At 51.8% G+C, this 26,182-nt stretch overlaps 1 protein-coding gene across 1 annotated transcript in view; it reads left to right on the top strand.

Moving 5' to 3' along the window:
* The first annotated feature begins 63 nt into the window (after positions 1-63).
* RIMS4 (regulating synaptic membrane exocytosis 4) overlaps positions 64-26,182 on the top strand; it is a 56,624-nt gene continuing 30,505 nt past the window's right edge. The window contains exon 1 of the mRNA XM_046679840.1: positions 64-160. Coding sequence (XP_046535796.1) covers positions 64-160 — 97 coding nt within the window. The remainder of the gene's footprint in view (positions 161-26,182) is intronic.

The following is a 26,182-nucleotide window of genomic DNA, read 5'->3' as shown; positions in this document are numbered from 1 at the left end:
GCCAAGCTGCCCAAGCCGCCCGCCGCGGCCGCCGCGGCCGAGGCTCCCGGCGCCGGCGCCGGCATGGAGCGCTCGCAGAGCCGCCTCAGCCTGTCCGCCTCCTTCGAGGCGCTGGCCATCTACTTCCCGTGCATGAACTCCTTCGACGACGAGGACGCGGGTGAGCGCGGCCCGCCCCCGGCCCCTGGGGGTGTCCCGGGAGCCCGATCCGGAGGCCCCCTCTCCGACCCGTGCGCCCTTAGAGGTGGCCACTCTCTCCTCCCCCCCCCCCCCCCCCCCCGGGGGTGCGCCCCCCCCCCCCCCAGAGTCTCCTTCGCCACCCACGGGGCCCCAGGGTCTCTAGGATGTGGTGTCTTTTAGCCTCCCACCGCCCCCAGGGACCCCTAGATTATCTGCATTCACCCCTTTTCCGCAGGTGGGCCCTTTGGGTCGCCTGCACCCAGCTCTCCCTATTCACCTACGCCTACTGGATGCCCCTGGATCCGACCTGCCACCCTCCCCGAGCCTCCTGTATGTGCCCACTCGCCAACCCCCGGGACTTTGGCTGCCTCACCCCTGGGGCTCCAACGCGCCCCCCCCCCCCCCCCCCCCCCCCCCCCCCCCCGCCATTGAAGCTGGCGCGCAGACCTTACTTCTCCATCTTTGTCTTGGCTGCATCCAGAGGCTCCCTGCCCAAGACCCCCGCCTTGCGCCCAAGGCTTTGGGCGCCCCCATTTGTCTCTCCTCTCCTTCCTCCAGAGGCGGGGGCTCCGAACTGCTGGTTCTTTTCGGACTGGGGCGGACCGCGGGGGGACTGGCCAAGTGAGGGCCTTTCCTTCCGGCTCGTCCCGAGGGCGGCGTAGGGCGGCGCCAACTCTGTACCTGCGCGCCCTCAGGAGTGTGCCCCTGCTTCTCCTGCTCTCGTCCCTGGAGTAGCCCTTCCGGGTGGGCTGAACCCGGCCACCATCCAGCGGCCCTAATCTCAGGCTCCCAGGCCTGCGCTCAACCTCAGCCAGAGCCCGAGGGGCGGGGAAATGTAGGGGAACCTGCTCCTTGGGCCTTGGGACCAGGCAGGGGAAGCAGGAGGGCTCCGGTTCTGCTTCTGTGGTAAGGAAGCGAATCCACCAACAGGTGGGGTAGCTAGAGGGTTTGGGGGAGAGTTCCCCAAAGAGTGCCAGATTGGGACTGAAAATCAGGTCCAGTCTTGCTTGTCCACTTGTTAGCTATGACCTTGGGCAAGTCATGCCACCCCTAGCCGCCAGATCCTCATCTGCAAAATGGGATGACAGTATCTCAGACACAAGGGTGGAGTTAAAAGTGTTTTGTAAGCTGAAAATCTGAGAGTACTTGAATTCAACGTGGGGTCCAAAGGGAGAAGAATGTATGTGATGGGGTGGAGTAAAAGGGTTTCATGGACACTTTTGAGAACTTAGTGAAGATATGGACTCTCTCTCTCAAAAAATACACATATACGCCATCTGTAGAATTTTGTCCACAGTTTTAGGGGATTCATGGGCCCTGCTTAAGACTCCCTGCCTGCAGGGACCCTTCTCTGGTCACCCAGTTATCTGATAAGCCATGGGATGGAGCAGTGGGTGACTCCACGTCTTCCTGTTGGAGCAGGAGGCAGGTGGGGAAAAGTGGAGAAGATTCTCCAGAAGAATTTGTTGGCTAAGTGAATGAATGGGGGTGTTTGAGGCACAACCCAGACAGCCTTGTCCTGCTGTTGACCTGGAGATGGGGGTGGGGTCAAGGTGACTACTGCAGAGCCATTTTATAAAATCGCCATTTTACAGAAGAAATAACTGAGGCTCAGAGGCTTAACTTCCCCCTTGATGTAGCTGAGGGAGGTTGTATTATTATTTGGACAAGACAAGGTGAGGAGGAATGGGGTGGGGGAGCCTCTAACGCAGTGGCCTCCCCTGGATCAAAATCAGAGAGAGGAAATCAGACTAGCTGGGGGCTGGGGGAAGGAGCCCCACCAGCACAGGTGAGCTGGCTCCCCCCCCCCCCCCCCTCCCCCCAGTGGTCCCGGACTTTCCTGCAGTTCAGCAGGTCACTTGGCTCTCAAGAGTCAGGCTGGGCAGGGACATGGGACCGTAGAGCATGAGTGGTGGGGACAGTTAGGTTCTTCTCCAAAGTCATGCTCCATGTCATGGGTCAGATGCCTTGTTTCCTATTGCTGGTTGTAGGTGACTTGCTCTGGTTTCACTTAAGTCAGAATAGATAACTTCATGGAATATTAGAGATTTTTTAAAGGTTCACCTGATGTTTTTCCCAGCGGGTTTCTTTAAATTCTTAAGTTTTTCACTTGCAAGAGACCTAGCAATCATCTTGTCCAAACCCTTTTGGTCCCTAAATGGATGGGTGTGTATGTGTTTGTATGAATGTATATATGTGTATGTGAGTCTGAAGCCCTGGGGCGTGTGTGTATGTGTGTGTGTGTGTGTGTGTGTGTGTATAACCCAAGGTCACCCAGTGAGGCAGGCACAGAGCCGAGACTAAAATCAGGTTTCCCGTTCTCTTTCCAGTAAAGCACCAGCCCTCTCTCTGAAAGAGAATTTTTTAAAAAGCCCAATCTCACTGTGTAGAAAATGGTTCCCAGGTGAGGAGGCCCCAGGGAGCAGCTGACAGCCAAGAGTTTGGTTTGGGCATCTCGTGCTCACTGTCTGCTTGGCTTTAGGGACGCTTCGAGTTTGGGAGGGGGAGGGAGAAAGTCAAGTTCATTTCCGGAAGACTAATGAGTGGTGAAAATCGGAATTCGGGGACGTTGTCTTGTTTGCTTAATTTCTCTTGTTCTTCTCAAAGTCATTAATTGTCTCCTAAAAAAAAGGCCTTTTAGATTTATTCTTTCAGAACAGCACCGTGCTGAACTAATTTCTAAAAGCAGTTTGAATAATCTCTGAGATACTGGACAGAGACTGCTTTGGTAGGAGGGCTCTCGGCACTGGCTTCGTGCCCCCCCTCCTCTTCCCGACTCCCTCCCCTTGCCCGTTTAACGCAGCCTAACTGTCCCTGATGGCTCAGAAGTGTGTCCCTGAGGGTCCTCTGTCTTCTCCAGGTGCCTCTCCTTCGTTGCTGCTTCTGACTCCTGTCGAATGCATCTTTTCATCAACCAGATCGAGCCAGAGCCATTTTCAGGGCCTACGTGCCTCCTTCAGCTGGTTTCCTGAGAAGCTGGGCGAGGAGACTGTTTCATTAGCCTTAAGCGGGCCAGAGCACTTGCCTGCCTGGGCCTGAGACCCTTGGGTGTTTTGTGGCCAAAGGAAGCTGCACCTTCCTCCTGCTCCTTTCTAGCCACCCTGGGGCTCAGGATGCTGCTCATTGCGGATTCCTAGAATTCCTTTCGAGGAACATCATCCCTCCTGCACCCTGAACTTGTTTCTTGGGCTGCTTTTGCTCCTTTTCACAGAGGTGCTGGGGCTTTAGAGAGGGATGCACTTGGGGGCATATTTGTGTCTGCGTCTTCATCGCTCAGCCTTGCTGGCGCTGGGTTTGTCATTGGAGAATGGTGGAGTGGGGAGGAGTTAGACAGGTGACCTCGGCTTTCTCATCTCATGCTCAGTCTCTTGCTATGGACTGCATACGGTTAACAACTTAAAAATGATTACCTTTTCTAGGCACTCTCCTAGGCACTTTGAATATATTAATTCTTTCCTCATAGCAACCCTATAAAATTAGCGTTTAACATCCCCATTTTCAGATGAGAAAACTGAGGCCCAGAGAGAGTATTTATTCAGGGTCAATCAGCCAGGAAGTGAGGGACTTAGGATTTGAACTTGAACAATCTGACTCAAGCATGTGTGCTTTTGGTTATTATGCTGTTTGTGCTATGCAAAGGGCTTAGGACAGTACCTGGTACCAGGTGGGCTCTCAATACTGGTTAGCTGTTATCTATCTATCCTATTACCAAGTAAGACTTATTTCTGAGCATGTCTGTAAAAAAGAACCTGTGGGTTTGGGGAGGGGGAAAGCCTGATTCTCAAAATGTAGCTTTTAAAATTTTTACAAGCTAATTTTATTGCATTGTTATAGTCATTAAGGCAGAGTTGGGCCCTCCTTCTTGGAAGTGGTTTAAAGATGGGGATTTGGGGGACTTGCTTGTGGAACAAGAGGATGTGGAGTCGTCCAGCTCCCTGTTTCCCTGTTCTTCCTTAATAGTTAATTTTCATCACATCTACAGTCTTAGCCCTGCCAGTGTGCCTCTGGGAAGCAGGGGTGTCTCCAGTTTCCAGCAAATACCAAAGGGGGTTGTTACATCAGGGTCTGGAATTGAGGATGGTGTCCCTGAGTCTGACCAAGTGGTTTTAGTGTCCAGTTCTCCCTCCGCCCGGGAGAAGGGCGGAGAAGCTAGAGCAGCCAGCTCCGCTTTGCCCATAGGATGCTTCGATCCAGCGCAGGCAGGAAGTTACCATGGCAACACCGGCCAGCTACCAGTCCCTCTCCTAGTGGTTTGGGCCACATCACGGGCTGGAAAGCCCTTCATCGCACTGCCCGTCTTCCACTCAGGCCAAATCTGGTGGGTGGGGTGGCATGATGGATGGGTCCCACAAACTAGTACCAGAGCCCACTCCCCTTGTTTTTGGACAGAAGGGAAAAGGAAGGAGTTGCCTGAGTTACTTTTAGGTGGAGATATCCATACCCTGCCAGACAGATCCTGGCAGGGGGAATCGGAGCCCCAATCTCCACTCCCACCCCAGGAGCCTGGAATGACCGAACCAGAATTCTCTCCCCCCGGCCCCAGTTTACTCTATTTGGCAGAATTTTCTTTCCCAGACCAAGTGCTAACTTTTGTCCTTGAAATTTGACCTGAGCTTTTTCTGGGAAACAATATGTCCTGCTGTGCCACCCCTTCTCCCTGGGATGGTGGGAACAGAGTACTTCAGGGGAGCTGGGTTGGGTGGATAAGGAGGAATGGTGAGGGAGAGGCCTTAAAATATCCTTCAGGATCAGAGCCCCTTGAGGGTGTGAGGTTGAGGTTTGGAAGCCTCCATTCCCACACTCATCTCTAGGTCATGCCACTTCCTGTCGCCCCTCCTGTCCGCTACCCCAGTTCACCACCAACTGCTGTAATATCCTTCGTGTGTTGGGAGTTGAGCAGAACTCTTCCAGATTTGGACAGCTGAGGCACAGTAGAGAATTGAACCAGTTATTCCCACAATTCAGCTTGTGTGTGTGTGTGGGGGGGGGGGGGGGGGGGGGGGGGGGGGGGTGGTGTGAGAGTGTGGACCCCTACTGCTTTCTCTTAATCAACTTATCCTGAAAGAAGTATCTTAGGAAAATCGGGTGCGTGGGGCTTCACCCCTTCCCCCATCACACAGATCACTGGCCTACAGATCTGCTGTGATGCTGCTGGAGCTCTTTCCTTAAATTCCCTCTCCCTCAGGCGCCGCCTCTTCCCCGTCCCCAGGCTGCTAGACTCTCTCGGCTCTGGCTCCGGCTTCCTTGGCATTTGCAGCTGCCAGAGGCCCACCTGGCTCTGTTTGGTGGGAAGAGGGCAGCAGGGGTCCATCCACTTGTCTCCCTTTGAGGATGATGCTCAGCCTCCCTCCCACCCATCTCTGTCCCAGAGGCAGAGCCAGTTGTCCCTACAGGCTGAGCGCGGTGGCAGAGGTGTGGAGGAGAGCCTTGCGTCAGCTGACCTCGCTTGTCTCAGGGCCTTTCTTTTACTTTGCCTCCGTAAGGCATTATGGCCTTAACAACCATTGCTTCAGCATTTCTTTTAAGAATTCTTGGAAAGGTGCCAATTTTGGAGAATGTGCTCAAAAGGGTACACACATCCCCCCCACTGTAATCTGTGCCCCACCCCCTTCCAGGGCTGCGCGTCAATCCTGCTGTCGTACTGTCAGAGTTCCAGTTCCCACCCCCACCCCCAGTCACCTGGAATGACCGCCCTGGAATTCTCTCCCTCTCTCACCCAGTTTACTCCATGGGGGCTTGGATTTGACTCCACTTTGGCTCTGGGGCCTCAGGCAAGTCTTTTATCCCTCCCAGGCCTCAGTTTTCTCATCTGGAAAAAAGGGTTAATTATCCTTGTGTGAGCATCTCTCAGGGCTGTAAAAGTAAAATGGTTGGAAGGCTTGCTCGGCTGTGCTCGGTGCTTGTTATGATCTCACCGAATCCTGTAGCAACCAGAAGGGTAGCTACTGTTGCAGATGTACCCATTTTGCAGATGAGGAAAAGCCAGGCAGCTTGGAGTAGTTTAATGACTTTCTTGGATTGCACGGTGGTGATTTAAACCCAAGTGTGTTTGACTCCAGAGGCCACCCTCTGCTTCTTGGCAGGAAATGAGATTCCAAGTGGGAAAGGGCTGTGTAAGCCCTGGGGTCTGTGCGTGTGCTATCGAAACAGCAAGTGACAAAGGCCAGGGTTTGGGGTCCTGTTCAGCTTCAGGTGCACCCCTCCAAGGTCCACCATCCTGCTACAGTCCGACCCGGCCTGCTGGGGTGGCTTCCTAGCCATCTCTTCTTGGCTGATCCCCATCACGGGGCTGCCTGGCCTCCTTGAAGAATCCGTTTGTCTGCCCTGGCCCTGGGGGCCGAGCCATCACCTGCCTCTCCAGACCGATGTAGGCCAATGCTGGATTATATTTAACGCTGTGCTATTTCCACTTGACAGCTCCAGAGCGCCATCCCCCCTCCTCTTTTCTCCTTCCTCCCCCCTCCCCTTCTGATTCACTCGGAAACTGACGAGGCTGATGTCAGCGCCTTGCCTTATTCTTAGCCCCCGTAATTGTAACTGCATTTAGCAGTGCGCACTTCATTAACAGTTTCTGCGAAGGGGGAGTGAGATGACTGTGTGGCTGGGCAGGGACACGGGTGGGGGCGGGGAGGGGGCAGCTACTGCAGGGACCCTGGCCAGCTGCCTCTTCTGGATGGACCAACTGGGCAGATTCCAGGCCTGGCTTTCCAAGACCCTGCAGTCTTGGAGGGACCCTTGGAAAGCATCTAGTCCATTTCCCTCATTAGGCAAGGAGGGAAACTGAGGCTCAGAGAGGCAGAGTGGCTTGCCAAGGTCACATGTTAAGGATCTAGGGCTCTGGCCTCTGAGTCTAGGTTTTCTTCTTTGGTATTTCTTCATTCAACTAATGTTTAAGTAGCTGTTCAGTGCCAAATAGCATTCTAGGTTCTGGGGACATATTGGGGAACAAGGCTGACATGGTTTCTGCTTTCATGGAGTTATGTTCTGGGGTAGGGGAGACAGACAGTAAACAGGTAAGCCATTAAAACATAAATAATTTCTGGTTGTGTTAAGTAGAATGAAAATAAAACAGGTTGATGGGATAGGAGATAACATTAAGTAAGATAGTCAGGGAAGGCTCACTGAGAAGGTGACATACAAGTTGAGGCCTAAATGACAAAGAGCCAGCAATGGGAATATAAAGTAGTAGAGTGATCCAGGCAGAGGGAATGGCTGGTGCAAAGGCCCTGAGGTCAGTGTGAGTATGAGTGTTTAGAGAACAGAAAGCTGACCAATGTGGTTAGAAAGAGTGAGTGAGGGGAGGTGAGGTCAGAGAAGTAAGCTGGGGGTAGATCACTCAGTCTTGTAGACAATGATAAGGAGTATCAGGTGGGGAAACTGAAGTCCAGAGTGGGACGAGGAAAGGCCCCCAGCTGGGTAAAGTCAGAGAGAGGCCAAGAACTCATGCCTCCCTGATCCATCGTTTTTGTTCCTTAGACACAGATGACGGTGCCTTTAAATGCATTGCATGGCTTCCTTTCACATTTTAGCTGGAAGGTGCTGTGGAGTCCCGGCGGGGCTCCTTCTGCCCACCCTGCCTGCCCTGCCCACTCCTCGAATCTCGCCTGACCCAGCTGTATAGCCTCCTGGGCTGACTTAGTTATGAAAGACCCTGGGCACCTTCTGAGCCGGGACAGAAAGCACATGGCTTTGGAATCCAACAGACCTGAATTTTCATCCTGCCTCTGCCACTGCTAAATTGTGTAACCTTGGGCAAGTGGCTTCAACCCTCTGGGGCTCCATCTCCTTGTCTGTAAAATGGAGACGTCATAATAGTAAGTCCTTCACAGGGTTATCACGAGGAATAAATGTCATAATACACAGAACGCACCTAGCCCAGAGCTGGTATGTGGACTCAAGGGCCCTCAGTTATGAGGACTGATGAGGTTGCGTGTTTGATGCTGGCTCCTAATAGATGCTCAGTTAGGGGAGCTCCTGCAATTGTCATAGTTGTTACTGTCGGTTTGAGTGGGTCAGAATCAGTGAAGGGGTTTGCTAAAACACAGATGGCGGGGCCCCACTCAGAGTTTGTCATCCAGTCAGAGTGGGACCCGAAAATCTCATTTCGAACTAGTTCCCAGGTGATGCGGATACTGATGCTGCTGGTCCAGGGACCCTACCTTGAGAACCGTTGCATTAGAGGAAAAGCTGGAGAGAAAGGAAGCATTCTTCTCAGCTTGGGATGTCTCCTGACTGCCTGTGTCGTCGATGCTGGGACCTCGCACCAAATTCGGTACCCGGGTGTAGTCTTCAGGCACTCCTGTTCCCATGACATCATCTCAGGTCCAGCAGGCCTCCACTGCTGCCCTGCCTCACACCAGGTTTAATTTGTAGGACCTCGTAAATCCTTTTGGAAGTCATCTGTATGAATGATAAATGAGTCGACATGAATAACACATTAGGCCATAATATCCTTTTGTGGGACACCGCATTCAGACAGCTCTGGGGATCCTGAGGGGTTCAGATCTAGCACCTTTTGCCAGAGGGAACAGGATGTGGTCCCTTTCCTGCACTGGGGGAAGGCAGGGCTATGTGTTAAAACCAGGAGGTTTATTTCTGGGAAATGCTACCAAGGGAATTTCCTGAGCCAGTTTATCTAGATGTTTCTAAGAAAGGGGTCGCTGGTAATTTTCTAGGGAAGGTTGATATTTAGCTCGGGTTGGAGGCGGGGGGACAAACCTTATGATGTGATAAGATTCCCATCCAGTCCCAAAAGACTCAGTCTAAAGACAAAGGCCTTTACAAGTAGTTTCCAGGTGGCACTTGTCCTGAGCTGAGGGGAAATACTCTCCGAGAGGAGTTGCTCGAGGTAGCAAGAGAGCAGGGACTTTGTAGACCCCCAAACCTGGGTTTGAGTCTCTGCCCTGTACTAGCTGTGTCTTTCAACTATGCCTTGTGGGCCTCAGCTTCATCCTTTGCAAAATGGAGTGAATAACTCCTACCTTGTGAGAATTCGAGATAATGTGTATACTGCACATAGGAGACATCCAGGAAATGGAAGCAGCTGCCTCTCCTGCTATCGTAGCCTTCCTGGGTGCAGGAACGGCAGGGTGGTGGGAGTGCACTGCCTGTGGTTGAGACTGCTGGCTCCGGTCTGGAGAGCTGGTGTTTACTGTGTGCCCAGCGGGGTCCGAAAGGCTGCCGTGGGGGTGAGGAAAAGAGGGCTCCTTTCGGCTGCTGCATCTCAGCCTCTCCTCCAGCCACTTCCCTTTGTCTTTTGGGCCTCAGAATCTCCATCTGCAGAGTGATGGTTTAGATACAGCCAGAGGCTCTGAGAAAACAGAGGGCACTTGTCCAGGGCCCCATCTCCTGTGGACTCCTCCATGACACGGCTGTAGCCCCTCTATGGTCATTTTCATCCCCAGAGTTTCCCCTTCTGCCAGAGTGTCTCTCTGGTGGATCCTTGGCTGATTGGGCATTGAATACTTTTTAAAAGAATAAGTATTATTTGGATTAGGTAAATATGCAGATGGCACAACATTTTAAAAGGACAAAAAATAATCAGTGAAAAGTGTCCGGGGCACCTCTGTCCTGTGACACCCCTGTCCCCTCCTTTGGACAAACACTGTTTCCAGCTCTCGAGACCCGTTATGCTGTTGTTACTGACATGTTACATGGTAAAAAAGCCAAACAGAGCAGAGGCCACCTAAGGAAATGTCAGTCTCCCTCCCACCGCAGCTGCCCAGTCCCGGTCCTCAGACCACCATGATGGGTTTTTAGGCTACCAGGTTTTTCTTTATTTTCCAGTTATCAAACTCTTATTAAGCACTTATGGTGGTGCCCAGCCCTGTGCAGGCGCTGCAAGGGTTCGAGAGTAGTTAAATTATACTGGGCAGTACAGCGTGGTGGTGGTTACGATACAAACTCCGCAGCCAGATGGCCTGAGTTTGAATCCTGGCTTTGCTACTTATTGGCTGTGTGACCTTGAGCAAGCTATTTAACTTCTCTGAGCCTCAGTTACCTCGACTGTAAAATGGGCTAATAATAGCCCCTCCCTGCTTTGAAGGTATCAGGAGGATTAAATGAGTAAATATTTGTAAAATGCTTTGTAGGGGGCCTGCACACTTACAGTAAAAGTGTGTCAAGAGTGTTAGCTATTACTATGTCAGAGCCTGCAGGCCGGATGTCTCTTGGAGGTCATCTACTCATCTTCAGTTGAGGCCCAGAGAGGGATCACGTGGTTTGCTCAAAGTCTCACAGCAGGTCTGTGGCAAAGCTAGGAATAGAACTGATGTTTCTGGACTCCCAGCCGGGGCCTTGTCCTCTCCCCTCAGGTGCCTCAAGGGGCCACCCTGGACCCTCTTGACACCAGAGGCTTCAAGTCCGCATCGGGCTTCCAGCACTCAGTGTCCCTGGAAATGCCTCCTGGAGTCGGCCTGGGAGTGGGTGGGAGGATGTGTCACTAATTGGGGCCTGTAATGGAAATTAATTAGTTCCTCAGCAAATGTCTTAAGAAACATCTTGCATCTGCCTGGGCCCAACACCAAGACTGGCCAGGTGCCTCTGGGGCCCACCCAGGCCCAGGCCAGCCCGCCCCCGAGCCATCTGGCTCCAGGAAGCTGCCACTTCTGCCCAGCTTCTGTTGGTTGTGCTGAGTCCCAGGCCAGGGACCCCTACGCTGGGAAGGTTGACCCTGATGGGAATCAGGTGGGTCCCACTCGCAAGGGAGAAATGAACCTGTCTGGTGTTCTTAGACTCCTCCCAGCAGGCTTCAAATTGAGAAGAGTACAGAAGATGGAGAACTCTTCCCTCCCATCCCCACGGTCTTAGCCCGAGACGTGGCTTCTTGTGCAGGCCATAGGCTGTGCGGGTGCCCTCAGGTGAGACCTGTGAGAGGGGGAGAGGGAGGCAGGATGGCCGGGAGAAGCAGCTAGAGATGGGCACTCGGCCGCAGGCTAGCCTCCGCCTGATTCACGGGGCGCTCTGGAGAGCGGATGGCATTGCAGAGTGGACTGGCCTTCTGTACTCCTGAGTCACTCAGTCCTTGACTGTGGGCGGTCCCCCAGGTTGGGGGGGCATTATTTTTGGGGCAAGGCAGCTCCCATCAGCTCAGGGCAATTCTCCAAAGAAGGGGCGGCTGTGAGCCGGTACCCACAGATACTCACAGCAGCTATGGGACGGGTGTCCCGCTGGGTGAAGGGGATCTGGCTGAGCTGGGTCCACCCACCTGCTCTCTGGGAACTTATGGTGACAGAGTGGGGAGAACAGGTGAGGCCAGCTCTGTGCTGAGCAGTATCCACCCCTTATTTCCGGTCACCCTCTCCGCAGTCCCACAAGGTCTGCATGATCATCACATTAGGCAGGCTGCAAGAATCAAGTATCTTCACAACTAGAAGGACCCACAACTAAAAATATACAACTATGTACCAGGGGGCTTTGGGGAGAGAAAGGAAAAATAAAATCTTTAAAAAAAAAGAATCAGGTATCTGGATGGACTCTTGACTTGGCCAAGGTCACATGGCGGTGTGGGTAGGACAGTGCCTCAAACCCAGCCCGCCTCCAATGCCTAATGGTCTTTCCAACATTCTGCACTGCATGAATATATATGTACATTTCAGGCTTCCCGGTGGGCTTCTTTCCAAGCATCTCTTTGAAGGGTGTCCATCTTGATTTTCTCCTTTGCACCTTGCAAACATAAAGCCCTTTGGGTGTCCTGGAACATTTTTGCCTATTTGATCTCACCTGATCCTCATAGAAAATTGGCCCTGTTTCCAGAGAGGTGGGTGGGGACCCCGACAAGCTGCTTGAGATGGGAGGTTAGCTGATTTCCCACGGAATGAGTCCTGGATTTGTCCTAAGAAAACGTGGACTTGAGACCCCATTTCTGCCAGTTTGCCAGCCGAGTGACCCTGGGCAGGTCATTCTCCTCTCTGAGCCTTGCTTTCCGCTTTGGGTGAACAAGTCCATCGCTGTAAGCTGCGGGTGAGCCGGCAGGTGTTCTGATACTGTGTGTGGCAAGGACTTGGTAAGGCTTTGGTTGGGGTGGGAGAGGGGACTCCAAAACCAGAGCTGACCTTTGCGATGTGCGTGCAGAGAACAGTCTCAAATTAGGGCCCATCTGCAAAATGGGCACAGTGACACTTGCCCTACTGTCCTCGTTTGGGTTCCCCCAGAAGCGGGCCCTGAAACGAAGATTTGAGTACAAGTATTAGGTTGAATCACATGATTGTTCTAGGAGTCAAAGCAGTCAAATTGCACGTGGTTCAGGTGGCTCATGAAGGTGATCGGTGAAACTCTAGGAGGGGCGTGGGAAAGTGAGGCAGGGAGCGAAGCCTGGAAGCAGTGCGTGATCAGGCCAGTTACCCCAGACGGAGGGCAGCCGCGCTGATCTTGCTGGGGGCTTCTGGGAGACTGTAGAACGGGACTCGGGAAACTTTGTAAAGGGCCAGACAGTGGATATTTTAGTCTTCGCGGGCCATACGGTCTCTGTCACAACTGCTCGATTACACAGTCGGAGCGTGAAAGCAGCCACAGACAATATGTAAATGATGGGTGAGACTGTGTTCTAATAAAACTTTATTTACAAAAATAGACAGCGAGCTGGGTTTAGCTCACCGCCATAGTTTGCAGAGCCCTGGAGTAGAAAATGCGCCTCTGTTATCCCCCGAGGAGTGAGGGATCTGGGGTGTTTATACACCCACTCCCATCAGTCATTGGTTCAGGGACATAGGGGTGGAGCCAGGGGGTTGTTTGTTGCGGTCATTTCCAGCCTGCCACAAGCGGGAGCCCTTGGCAGAGAAATACAGGTGCTGGCAACAGGAGGGCGGGCCAGCGGTCCCTGCAGTGGTAAAGATGAGAGGTGTGGGCAGTGGACCGACAGCATCGCTCATGCCAGCTCAGGGGCATGGCTGTATCTGGAGAGTGTAATGGAGAGAAAGTGGCAGGATGAACAGGCAAACAAATTTTGGGTAGGGCCAGGTTATTTAACATCATATTTCCAGGCTTTCCAGCCATTTGCTACTTCCAGGCAAAAATTGGCTCCTTCATTCTCGGCAGCCTTGTTCATGTTTTCTACCTCTGTCCCTCTGCTTCAGCAATTCCCTCGTCTGGGATGCCCTCCCCCTCCCCCTTCAGGGCTCCACTGCCGCCTCCTCCAGGAAACCTGCCTCTCTTCTCTCAGGTAGAGTTGATCATTGCTGCTGGGCGTCCACGTGGTGCTTTGCTCTTCTCTCTCTCCAGCACTTGCACAGTCTGGCTTCTGTCACTTTTCCACTTGCCACGTCGGGAGTCCCTCCAGGCCAGGGACTCTGTGATTTCCATCTGCATCCCACCCAGGGGGCACTGATTTGGGAGAAGTGGAGCTGAATCGCAAACCTCTCCCGCTCTCCCATTCTCCCTCCCGCTCCATTTCTCCGTCTCTTCTCCAGTACTTGCTGATGGCCAGGCCCTGTTCTGGGTGCTGGTGATCCAAGACGAGGCCAGTCTTTGCCCTCATGGAGTTTACAGTCTGGGGTAGGGGGTGGCTAGACATTGAAGAACCCGAAGGAACAATAATCATTTGGTCATGACTGTGACGAGGGTCTTACAGACGAGTGCAGGGTGCCGGGAAAGGCTGTAGCTGGGAGGACTGACCTGCAGGGGCAGATGTGGGACGGGGCGGGAGAGGCAGCAGCCAAGCTGAGACCTAAGGGGTGAGTGGAGTGGAGTTGGCCAAGTGAAGGCAGGGGACGGGGGCGAGGGGAGCGAGGATGCCCTGATGCTGAGAGCTTGGACGTGGGAGTCACTTACGGGAGTGGGGGCTCAAATCCTGGACTCTATTAGTCTGTGGCTGTCTCCCCCTTCCCGCCTCTCTCTCTGTCTTTCTCACACACACATACACACGGTTGGAAATATTAACCATAATTGCTTCTGCGTGGCAGAATTATGGGTAGGTTTTGCTTTCTAGTTGGTGCTGTTTTTGTGCTTTCCAAATTTTCTACAGTGGACGTGGCATAGCAAAACTTGAGGGCTTCGGGGTCTGGAGACCACACTCCCACTATTTGTGTGACCGTAACCACTCAGTGCTTCTATTTCTCTCTCTATAAAATGGGGGCAATGACGATTAACGCATGGTGCCATCACGTTCTGATGCTTCACCTCCCTTAACTCAATCGAGCCTCGTAGCTGTTCCATAAGGTAGGTACTATCACTGTCCCTGTTTTATAGGTGAGGAAACAGGTAAAGAGAGGTTAAGTATCTTGCCCAAGATCACACAGCTAGTAACGGTCAGCAGCAGGACTCAAACCCAGCTGTCCGACACCAGAGTCTGAACTTAACCACTCAGCTATACTGCCTGCCTTACAGGGTAAGGATGAGAATTAATGAGAGGACATCTGTCAAGCCCTTAGCACAGTGGCTGGTACACAGGGCTTTATAAATTTTAGCTCTTGTTATTATTAGCAGCCGTGCAAAGGCCCTGTGGTGAGAAAGGGACACATGTTTTGAAAGCCCAAGGAAAGGAGCATGTGGTTGGTGAAGTAGCAGGACTAGATCATACTAGATCTTTAAAGCCAAGACTCTTGGGCCTCAGCTTAAGGACGGTTGAGACCCTGTTGCGCTTTTAGCAGGGAAGTGACAGACTCACATTTGGGGTTAGCAAAGACCTCTCTGGCTGTAGGCAGGAAGAATGGAGCCAGGAGGCCCAGGGATGGCTCCCTTTGGCTATAGCAACTCTCTCCAATTGGGTCAGACCAGTCCAGCATTGACTCCTCAGACAGACTGTGGGGGGGTAATCTGCTGTCTGGGCTGGCTGCGTGGGCCAGAGCACAAGACGTGGAAAAGTCAGGAGTGTGTCACCAGGCTGGTCTGGTGATGCTGGGAGGCTGGGGAGTGCCAGTTTGAAGGCAGGAACAAATTACTCTCCTGGAGACGAGGCCGGGCCAATTCCTGCCGTGTTACATTATTAAATTTGTAATCTTCATTCTAATACTTTCCAGCAGTGAATAAGAACCAAATTTAAAATGCTGGCTTTACATTTCTGGAATGAAGCTCTTTGTCAAGAACTCTTGAAACCCATAATTTCTCTCCAGAGGTGAATGTCTACATCTTAAAAAAAAAAAAAAAATTAAAATTAAAAAATAAAGGAACACCACCCTTTAGTTAAATGTTGGGTTTGCAGGGTTGTCTGTGCGTGACCCCACCCCCTAAATCTGGGCAGGCCTTGCTGGGGAAGAAAGGTGAGAGAAGCGTTATGCTCACCTCACCCACAGGGGGTTGGCAAATCTCTTGATTTGTGGAGGGGTTTGGTAAAAATTGGGCCACGATCCCCTAAAAGAGCCAACCCATGTGAGGCTCGTGTGGGTTTTCTCGTGACCTGTGTTTGGCGGGTGGTAGGCCTGGCTGCTGGTGGAACCATGGGCTCCGTTGTTACTGCCTTTAGGCGGGAAGACGAGCCCTGATCTGGGCTGCTCTTCAGTCCTCCTCACGGGGTCGGGAATCTGGGGTGAAGGTGATATGCCCACCTGAGCCCCTCTTTTCTGGTCATGTCCCAGGTCTGTGGACCCTGGAACTCCCAGTCCCAAGGGCTCTGAGTCAGCCTCTGGGGTCTGTCCAGACCCCTACCTTGGTCCATCCTCCTGAGAGCGGGCTCTGTCCATTACTGGTATACTGGTAGGTGGCCCCAAAGTGGCAGTCTGTAGAGGTGAGAACAGAACTCAGATGTGCAGAGTGGGCCTCTCATTACTTGTTGGGAGGGGGGGTGACGAAGGGAAGGGGCAGGCTGGGGGCCAGCTCCCTCCTCGCTCCACATTCAGCCACGGAACTCTGAGGATTCTAAATTGGAAGCTGTCCTGGCCTTCAAGGTCATTATGAAGGCGTATTTGTCAGAGAGGAAGGACAGGACATATTTTATTTAATAGCCTGATTTATAACTTTTGAATATTTAGAGTGAGTCTGAGGACCTCCATTGTGCTCTTGCCCTGGGCCCTGCAATATTAGGAGGGGCCTTTACGTCATCCTTTGAATTGAAAGAGCAGCCCAGGGATGGCCCTTCCCCTCACGGTCCCGTGTCCTGGGCCTGGCACAGACACAGAGCTTGCCTGGCACCTGTGTGCAAACTAGAGGAAAGTACTTCTCGCCCCACCCCCACCCTGGGGGACTGAGTTAAAAGTGGTACCTCCTGTAGGAAGGTGGACGAGCAAGAGGCTCCCCCTTCTCGAGTGCTGGCGGCATGTATGGCCTGGCCAGTGAAAATGGGCTATATATTTCAGCCCTCTGAGCACCCTCAGTTGGGTACCTTTGTGCGGGTAGTTCACAGGGCCCCATGGACCTGAACCAGAGAGGAGCCATAGGCGAGACTGGAAGGGAAAGTGCTGACACCCTGGGATCCTGAGATAATCATTAAGTCATTCTACATTTCTCATAATTATCCTCATCATGATAGCTCATGTTGATTTTGTGTTTCATACATGCCAGGTACTCTGAGCATCTATACCTAGATTATCCTATTGAAACATCAGAATATGAGGGGAGTATAGTTGTCATACCCATTGTACAGATGAGGAAACTGAGGCTCAGAGAGGCTAGGCTCGTCTTGCCCACAAGGGTCATTCAATAGTGAGGTCAAATGCAGGCCTGCCTGTCACTTGAGTCTGACCACTGCTCTGCACTGCCCATTATCATTTTTAAAAGCATTCTTTATGCAGTCACCATATTTACTGATCCCTGCTCCAGTGTGCTGGGTACTGAAGGTATGGTGCTGGATAGCACGGGGCCTCCCTCAGCCGAGGAGGAAAGACGAACAGAGCAGATAACTGGGTGACCCACTGAGCAGGGGTGCCGAGGACAGCACTGAAGGGTGAGAAGCTGTTTACCAGGCTGGACGGGTGAAGGTGCTCCAGGCCACCGGGGGTCCTGTGTGGTCAGGGAGGAGCTTCCTGCGGTTTCCTTATGCCTCCTGGGGACAAGGTAGTTGCATTAGGGAATGGGACCGGGAGGAAGTGGGGACAGGATGGAGGTGGGTGGGCTGGGGAAGGCCCTCGTGCCACGCCCAGGACCTGGCCCTTCTTGGAGACCAGAGCTGTGTCATCATCGGCAAGCCCCTTGGGTTCCTGCTGAAAGGGGTGGGCCTTACTCTCCACCCCGACCCCACCATCCTTGTCAACGTCAGAAAAGCAGGATTGAGAGGGGAAGGGAGGGTCATTCGGTGCATTTGCCACCCGGTTGGTTGTGGAACTCAGGCCTCTGAGCCCTCCAGGCTGTGGTCCAGTCCCTTCACAGGGCTCCTTCTGCATGGGAGTGGGAGAGTCACCGTTTATTGTTTTAATTTTTTAAAACAATACTGTGCTTTCATAAGCTACGAACACTTGCACAGTTATCGGAGCTGGCATTTCCCGAGCACATACCGTGTTCCGGACGCCGTGCTGAGGCTTCATGTGTGTTAGCTCGTACCGTCCTCAGCCAACCTCCAGGCAAGGTGCTGTCGCTATTCCCATTTTACAGTCGAGAAAATTAAGGGACTCTGCCAAGGTCACACACCAGCAAATGGCAGAGCTGGTTGCCTTGAGTCTAACATCCTCAGTCTATGCCAGGTGTAGCCATGGTAAAAATTTTGAGAAAAATGCAAAGAAAGCACACAAAAAGAAAGTAAAAACGACTCCAGTTCTATAATCCCGAAGTAGAATGTTTAACTGCTGGGTCTTTTTCTCTCCAGTTTGTGTGTGTGTGTGTGTGCACATGGGCATATACATGTGCAAGAATGTGTGTTTAAACCAAGACAGGGTCATGCTGTAAGACTGTTCCGTAAACTGAGGCCACTATTTAAAAATCACCTTAAAAGGACCTTCACAGGCTGGGCTCCACAGGGACACTCTGGTTTCTAGGATCAGGTCTAAAGCTGCGTGTGATTCGTCTCTGGACCGCAGACTTGCCGAGGCAGGCCCAGGGACGGCGCAAGGCAGCTCACTCCAGTAGCCACAGTTCATTTCGTCCCTCCTTTCTGCTCCTGTTCTTGTAAAAATAAATAAATAAATAAATAAATTTAAAACTGACAGACCTACCCAGGATTTTATTCTGTGCCTGGCCCTGCATTTAAATGCAAGAAGCAGAAGGCTTGTGAGCTATAAATAGCCCAGGCCGCTTCTGAACAGTGGCAGGGAGAATTTGTAGGTTCTGCTTCCTCCCAACCTGGTGACCTGGATTACTTCCTTCCTGCAGCGGTTGCTTTCCTCGCTGCCTCCCCGGCCCATCCTTCCCGGAGCAGAGCAAGTCCCTCTGTGCAGACGTTTAGTGAGGACCTGCACTGGGCCAGGCCCTGGGTGCTGGGCACATGGCCTTGAGTGAGCCGCCAGCCCCAGCACAGCCCTGGAGGCAGGGCGGGTAGCCGTAGACACAGAAGTTCACCAATGAAGATCTGGTCATTGTAGAGGCCCAAAGAGTGGTCCCTAGTTCTGGGAGTCAGGAAAGCTTCCTGGAGGAGGGGATGCTGAAGCTGAGAAAGGGAAGGAGGAGACAGGGACCCGAGGAGGAGGTGGCCTGGGAGGAGTCTGTGGGGCCATGAGTGTAATCCTTGGTGCAGAGCAAGGTTTCGTTGTTATTAATCCATCGCATGCTTCTTTTTTTTTTTTCTGCTTTATCTCCCCAAACCCCCACTGTACACAGTTGTATATATTAGTTGCAGGTCCTTCTAGTTGTGGGATGTGGGACGCCGCCTCAACGTGGCCTGATGAGCAGTGCCATGTCCGTGCCCAGGATCTGAACCCTGGGCCGCTGCAGTGGAGCACGCGAACTTAACCCCTCGGCCACGGAGCCGGCCCGATCTCATGCTTCTTGAGGGCATGTCCTGGGTTCCTTTAGTGGCTCCCACGGCTTCTAGAATCCAATGATCTTGAGTAAGGCGGGTGCTTGGCATTTCACTAGTCCAGTGATTCTCAGCCTGCTTCGCACATGCTTTTCCGTCTGGAACCAGGATCCTGAGCTCCAACCCAGATGACTCAATTAAAAATCTCAGATGGGGCCTGGAGGTCTCTTTCTTCCCAGGCTCTCCGGGTGATTCTGATGTTTGATTGCATCTGGGGTTCCCGGGGCTGATCCAGTCTCCCATCTGGGGACCAGGCCTTGGTCCCCAGTCTAGTCTCCCTTGGATGACAGGGAAGGGAGCTCACATGCCCTCCGGGTGGTCCCTTCCATTGACACACAGCTCGGCTGCAGAAAGGCCTTCTTCCCTTGTGCCCAGAGTCACCTTCACTGTCAATCGTAACACGGTGATGATAGCGAAAATGAAATCATTACAGTCCTTTGTTGTCTACAAAGTACTTATTTGAGAGGCTAAAGCTACATGGATTTTAAATTCAGACAGATCTGCATTTAACCCTCCCCGGCTTTTTTGTCCTAACCTATTGGCTGTGTCCTTAAACAAATGACTTAACCTCTGTGTCTCAGTGTCCTCATGTCTTAATAATAGTGGTGTTTACCCCTCAATAATAATGGAGAAGGGTTGAGTAGTGTGCATGATACAGGCTCAGTACAGCAGTAAGTCGCACACTCTATACTACCTTATTACTATCAGTATTATTACTGCTACAGTACATAAAATATTTACAAGATAAATTTAACATTGAGGAGGTTTTTACTGAGAGCTTGATGTATGCCCAGCCCTGCTGTGGGTGATGAGATCTGTCGTGGAAACGTTCTCAGTAAGCGGCAGTAGTCATTATCAGTATTGTTAGTTCTATTTGAGCCCTGCAAGGTTTCTGGAGCGGGTAGTACCGTCGCCCTCCTTTTACTGATAGGAAGAGGAAGCTCCGAGGGTTAGGGGTTTCTGAAGCCCACACAGCCAGTAAGAGATGGCAAGGGAATTTAATCTGGCTTCCTCCTAATGCTCTTCTTTTCTCCCACCTTCGGTAGGCTTTTGCAACAGTCTATATGTGAAGGAAGGAACGGGGGGAGGGAGAGACCATTATGCACAGAGTTAAGGGGCTCTCCCAGTCTTAGCCCCCGTGGTTTCCTCCACATCAGGCAGTTTACAGACAGCGGTGTGGTCCTTTCTTCTCTCCCTCCACAATATTCCACCAGAGAAATCCAGTTGTGATGCCTTTGAGCATCTCACGGGCGTAAAGGAGTCCTCGGGGAGCATCGTGTGGCCCTGCTGCTCAGCCAGCTCTCGGGGACAGCTTTGCAGCCTGAGTGTGGTCTGGCTCTTCTGATCTGCTGTGGCTGTGGGTGCAGCTGACACTTTGTCTACTGTCCACAGCCCCTGCCCCACCTTGAGTCACTGCCCAGTGCCCACAGCGTGGCTTCCCTGAGTCCAGGCCTCACCAGATTTGTGGGGTCCAAGGCTCACCCTGGCTGGCTGCAGAATGCCGCCTTGCTCTCGGCCTCCTTTCTGTCCTAGAAAACTGAGCAGTTTTGGCCACTGAGTTCTCTCTCCCTGGATGAAGGCCCTGTCCCTGGTAAAGAGACCACAGACATCAGTAAGGAAGTGAGGAATGTTGTAGCTAGAAGAGGGTCCCTGTAATCAGACATACAGGCTGGTTTGTGGCTGGCCAGGTGAGTCCCAAGCCAGTGGCTCTCGTGTCTTTTATCCTGTACGAGATGTCGGGTTCCCTCTTACAAGCCTTTCTGAGCTTGCTCTCTCTTATACAGCTTCAGCTGCCCTACTCCTGTCTCCGCTTCCATCCACTTCCTTGATTGGGCAAATTTAATTCCTAGTAGCCTCTGAGAGTAGAAAAATCCCGGCTCGAGAGTCAGGAGACCAAGCTGTAGCCCTGTGCTGCCCAACAGAACTTTCTGTGATGAAATAGTCTTTATCTGCACTGTCCAAACAGTAGGCTCCAGCCACAGGTGGCTATTCAGCATTTTGTGCTTAGTGCAACCGAGAACCAAATTCTTAATTTTTCAACATTTTAGTTAATTTAAGTGGTCACATATGGCTCGTGGCTACTGTCTTGAGCAACACAGGTTTGCACCCAGCTGTAAGTGTGCTGAGCTGTGCGACCTTGAGCAAGTTTCTTGCCCTCGCTGGGAAGATGAGGGGTGCACTTAAAGAATTCAGAAGGAGGCAGTCTGGAATAGAGACTGAGGTCTGGGGTCAGCTAGATCTGGAGTAGATTCCAGCTTTGCCAAGTACCAGCTGTGTGAACTCGAGCAAATCACTTAACCTCTCTGTGCTTCAGTTGGCTCATTTGTAAATGAGGACATTTATAATATATAATTATATATTATATATTATAATATATACATAATAACAATTACATCACAGGGTTAAAATAAGGTTTAAATGAGATACAATGAATCTACAAAGGCCTCCCTCCCAGGAGGCGCTTGACAAATTGTAGAAGTGGTTTCAGCTGATCTGAGAGGACTCCATGTTGTCCTCCTCCCTCTTTGGCCAACTCAGACAATTCTTGCTTTTGCTACAAATGTTTATAAAGTACTTACTTTCGGGACCAGAGGTCATCCCCTTGAACCACTTGAAATTATGTGTAAGTTTGTCATTGTGCATCTGTATTATTTTTCTGGAGAAAAAGAGAATTTTTTAATGGAGATAAACAGCAGATTTTCAAAGGAGTCCAAAAGTTTAAGGAACTCTGAGAGGGAAAGAAACTGGTACTCATGGTGTGTGAGCAACAGGGCCGGGATGGTCAGGAAGACAGCGGACTGTGGCCCGAGACTGCCAGCGTTCCTGTCCCAGACCTGCCCCCTCCAAGCTGCAGAAACCTTCAGCTTCCTCGTCTGTGAAATGGGGATGACATGGGACCTATTTCATAGGCTGTTGTGGGGAGTAAGTGAATGAACCCCTGTTCACTGTGTAACATGGCACCTGGCAGGCGGTCAGTGCCCAGTGAATGCTAGCGGCTTGTATCGTCATCATTGTCATCATTGTCCTCAACATCACCGTTGTTTCCATCCACTGTATGCCAGACTCGATGCAAGGTGCATCTCTCTCCCAAACTCTGTCCTTCCTCACCTGCCGCGTGATCTCAGGCTTCAGTCATACCGCTTCCACTTGCTCATTCTGCTCCAGCCGCCCTGCCCTCCTTGTTCGTCGGACACACCAGACGTGAGTCCTCCTCAGGGCCTGGATGTTTGTGTTCTCTGTGCTGGGAGCACTTCCCCCCAGGTATCCACTCGGCTCATTCCTTTGCCTCCTTCGGGTCTTTAACCACGTGTCGTGGTGAGGCCTCCCCAACCTCTGTTTAGAACTGGAACACCCATCCTCCTCCGCTCAGCACCTCTGACACCCTCTGTCTTCCCCTGTTGGTCTGGTTTAATGTTTGCTGCCTCTCCTAGGCTGGAGCTTCAGGAGGGCAGTGTGTGGCCCTCATTTTGTTCTCTGCTGCAGCTCCAGTGCCTAGAACAGCACTTGACATAGAGAAGGTGCTCAAAAACGTGCTTGGTGAGCAAGTGAAGAGTGAAGAAATGAATGCATGGCTCTCATTTAGTCTGAGAGAGGCTTCTGTAGGGTCCTCAGCCTCCAGATTCTCCTGTGGAATATTCTCAGTCAACAGATACGCCCTGACCCCTGCCCGGTTAGGTCTTAGGTTCTAGGGACAAAAAGTTGAAGAGCAACATCACGGCTCTTGAGGACTCACAGGCGGGGGGTGACCACCGTGCAGTTCTCTTCCAGCACCTAGTGCGCTTGTAACTAACTACCCAACTGCCCTGCCGTCCTGTGTGCTGTCTGTCTTCCGCCCTGGACTGGAAGGGCTCGGTGGACAAGGACCCCATCCCTCTTGCTCAGTGCTGTTCCTCAGCCCTAGTATAAGTCCTGGCACAGGTATGTGGAATGGACAGGAGAATGAACAGATACAGGGTGTAGTGGGGTAGGGCCTGGCAGGGGGTCTGTGATTGTGCCGAGGAAGGGAAGAGCTGTAGAGGAATCCACATGGGAGGTGAGGACCCTTCTCCCGTCCCTCAGCAACTTGCCTTGACCCTCGCTTGGCCAACGATGGAGTGACTCAGGAACGATGGGAGGGTGGTGGCTTCCCCTCCCTCAGGAGGCTTGGGTGGCCTGCCGCAGCCCTCCTGTATTTCAGCTTCTGCCTGAGCCTCTGTCCTTGGAGTTAAAAATAGCCAAGGATGGGAGCGCAAGGACGTGCTGTCCTTCTCTGCCAGGGAGCAGGGATTCTGCTTCCTCGTCTCAAAGGGGGCTGCGGGGCGGCGGGTTTGAGAAGCCAGCAGCTTAAAGAATTATCCCTTCCTGCCCCCTTGAGGACAAGCACAGACTTCTCTTTCCTCGGTCTGGGATGACTCCACATGAGCTATGGAAGGTCACAGCTGGACGAGCTCTCCAGAGGGGGCTGGATACCTGGCAGGAAGCCCCTTGCCCTCCAGGCCTGGGACCCTGGCAGACATCACCCATCAATTAAGGCCCCCCTTTCCATGTCAGGCATCACCGATCAATCACAGCACCCTCTTCTCCCAAGTCCAGACATAGTCTAAGAATTCTTAACATGGAGTATTTTAGGCAACAGCTACCAGAGTTGGCAAAAGAGAGAAAACCTATTTATCACCGTAATCTAGCCCAGTTCCTTCATGGTGGGGAAACTGAAGCTCAGAGAGGGGCAGAAACTTGTCTGATGTCACACAGGAAGTCCATAGTGGAGCTAGGAGCAGGCCCAGGAGTCCTAACTCTGCTGGAGCTTTTTTCCCTCTGTGCTCTACTGCATCCTATTCCACGAGAAGTAAGGTTTGTTTGTCCAAAAGAAAGGTTTTTAATGCATGGACTGCAAGACTCAAAATTTTATGCAACATTGTGTGTATGTGCTGACAGGTACTTTTCTAAGGAAAGAGAGAATCAGCTTCTCAAGAGGATCCTTGCTTAACCAGGAAAGGTGAAGAAATCAGAAAAGAGAGGGAGTGGAATGGGCTAAAGTCTTGCTGCTCGAAGTGTGGGCCACAGACCAGGAGCATCAGCCTCACCTAGGAGTTGTCAGAGACACAGACTCTCGGGCCCCACGGGGACCTACTGCATCAGAATCCGCATTTTAACAAGAACCCTGGGTAACTCATCTCCACGTTAAAGTTTGAGAAGCACAGGGCTGGAATTCGGAAGTGCAGCCTTTGGTTTCCTGAACGTGTGTTGAGTACCTGCTGAGTGCCAGGCCCCTTTGCAAGTTACAAGACAGCTATAGCCATGGTCCCCGCCCTCATGTGAGGGAGTGGGAAGAAACTGAGGTTCCTTAGGCAAGAGGGGGCCCAGCTGCTCTGCAACTCTGCTAAGGCCCAATCAAAAGCGGTATTTGTTTAAATTTTTGAAGATAAACGGTAGGACTTCTATCCAAGGAGTATGAGACCCCAGCATGCATTAAGCAGAGGTGTGGGGAGGTTCTTGCCTGGAAAGCCTTAGTGGGCACCAGGTTAGTTGCCCTCCTACAGAGTGATGTGCAAAGGGACTGTGAGTTTTAAGCAGTCATGGGATTTGGATGAGCTGAGCGGGAGCAACAGAGGGTGTGCTGCTTGAGGCCAGCTTTACTAGCAGCCCCTGGTGCTGAGAACAGCTAGGCTAAGGTGGCTTTGCTCTGGTGAGTGCTGGTGCCCAGTGGTTCCAGCTGGTTCCAACTCATCTCAGCTGATCCTGGCTAGTTCTTCTGGGTCTGATAGCCTCTGAAGGAAGCTGATCCTATGTAGACTGAGGAGGTGGTAGTGGGGAGTCTGGGGCACAGAAAGAAGACTTGCCCTGGTGGGCCTGGGAGTAAGGAGTTCCACCCCTGTCCTCCTTGTAACCACTGCATGTTTCCGTCCATGTGCCTTTGTGGGGATACAAGCGCACGTGTGCTTTGAAGATCGCATGCCTGGGGTCCAAACTGCACAGCCCAGGCCTCATCTGGCCTTTGCAGCAGGCTTCACAAGCTTCCCTCTTGCTCAGCTGGAGCCCTCTGCTGCCCCCGGCAGAGGCCAGTGTTGACCTGAAGAAGCCTTACCCACCCCCACACTACTGGCTCCTTGACCCACTGGGGGTCAGTGTAGAATAGGGGTTAATAGCAAGGGCTGGGAAATGATACACACACACACACACACACACAGCTTTATTGAGATGATTCCCGTTCTGTGCAATTCACTTATTTAGTACAATTCAGTAGGTGTTAGCATATTCACCGAATTATGCAGTCATCATCACAATCAGTTATAGGATATTTTGTCACCCCCAAAAGAAACCTGTACCCATTTGTACTCACTCTCCAGTCCCCCCTCACCTCAGGCCCTGGCAACCACTAGTCTGCTTCCTATCACTATGGATTTGCCTATTCAGGACATTTCATATAACCAATCATAGAATACGTGGTGTTTTGTGACTGGCTTCATTCATTTTGCGTATTTTCAGAGGTCATCTGTGTTATAGCATTTATCAGTGGTTCATTCCTTTTTATGGCCGATATTCCAATATATGGAGATACTACACTTTGTTTATCTTGTAATCGGTTGATGGACATTTGGGTTGTTTCCACTTTTCAACTATTATGATAATGCTACTGGGAACATTGTGTTCAATTCTTGGAGTGGACAGGATAGATTCATTTTGCCTTCTGCCTCTCCACCAGTCATTTGCTGTGGGGCCCTGAGCAAACTGCTTCAGCTCTCAGAGCCTCAGTTTTCTGAGAGTTGCTGGAGATTGGGGACACTGCTGTCTATCTCAGAGTGTTGTTGAGAAGAGCAGCTATCATTTATGGAGTGCCTTTGTCTTACTGTGGCAGTCACTGTACATATGCCGCATCACTGCATTCAGCCCCACAAGGGGCACAGGAGCGTTTATCTCAATGAATGTGCTGTGATGGGCTGACACGCTGCCTTGTTATAGCAGATCATTTGGTAGCTTGATGAGTTCTCTTGCCAGTGTGTGTGCAGAGGTAGAGAGCTCCCCCACTCCCCACACCTTTGGCCTTTTCACATTATTAGGGGGTGTATTTCTTGTCTTTATTTTTCTTTTGTATATTTAAAACATTTTTCAAATATGCGTAGAAGAAAGTGCAGTGACTAGAAGAGCTAGCTTGTGGTTCCATCATTCCTATTTCCCCTCCGCCATGAGAATGGTATGTCCCAGGTAGGG

This window comes from Equus quagga, chromosome 12 (assembly GCF_021613505.1).
Source record: "Equus quagga isolate Etosha38 chromosome 12, UCLA_HA_Equagga_1.0, whole genome shotgun sequence".
Classification (NCBI taxonomy): Eukaryota; Metazoa; Chordata; class Mammalia; order Perissodactyla; family Equidae; genus Equus; species Equus quagga.
This window is presented reverse-complemented; position numbering and strand designations above follow the sequence as displayed.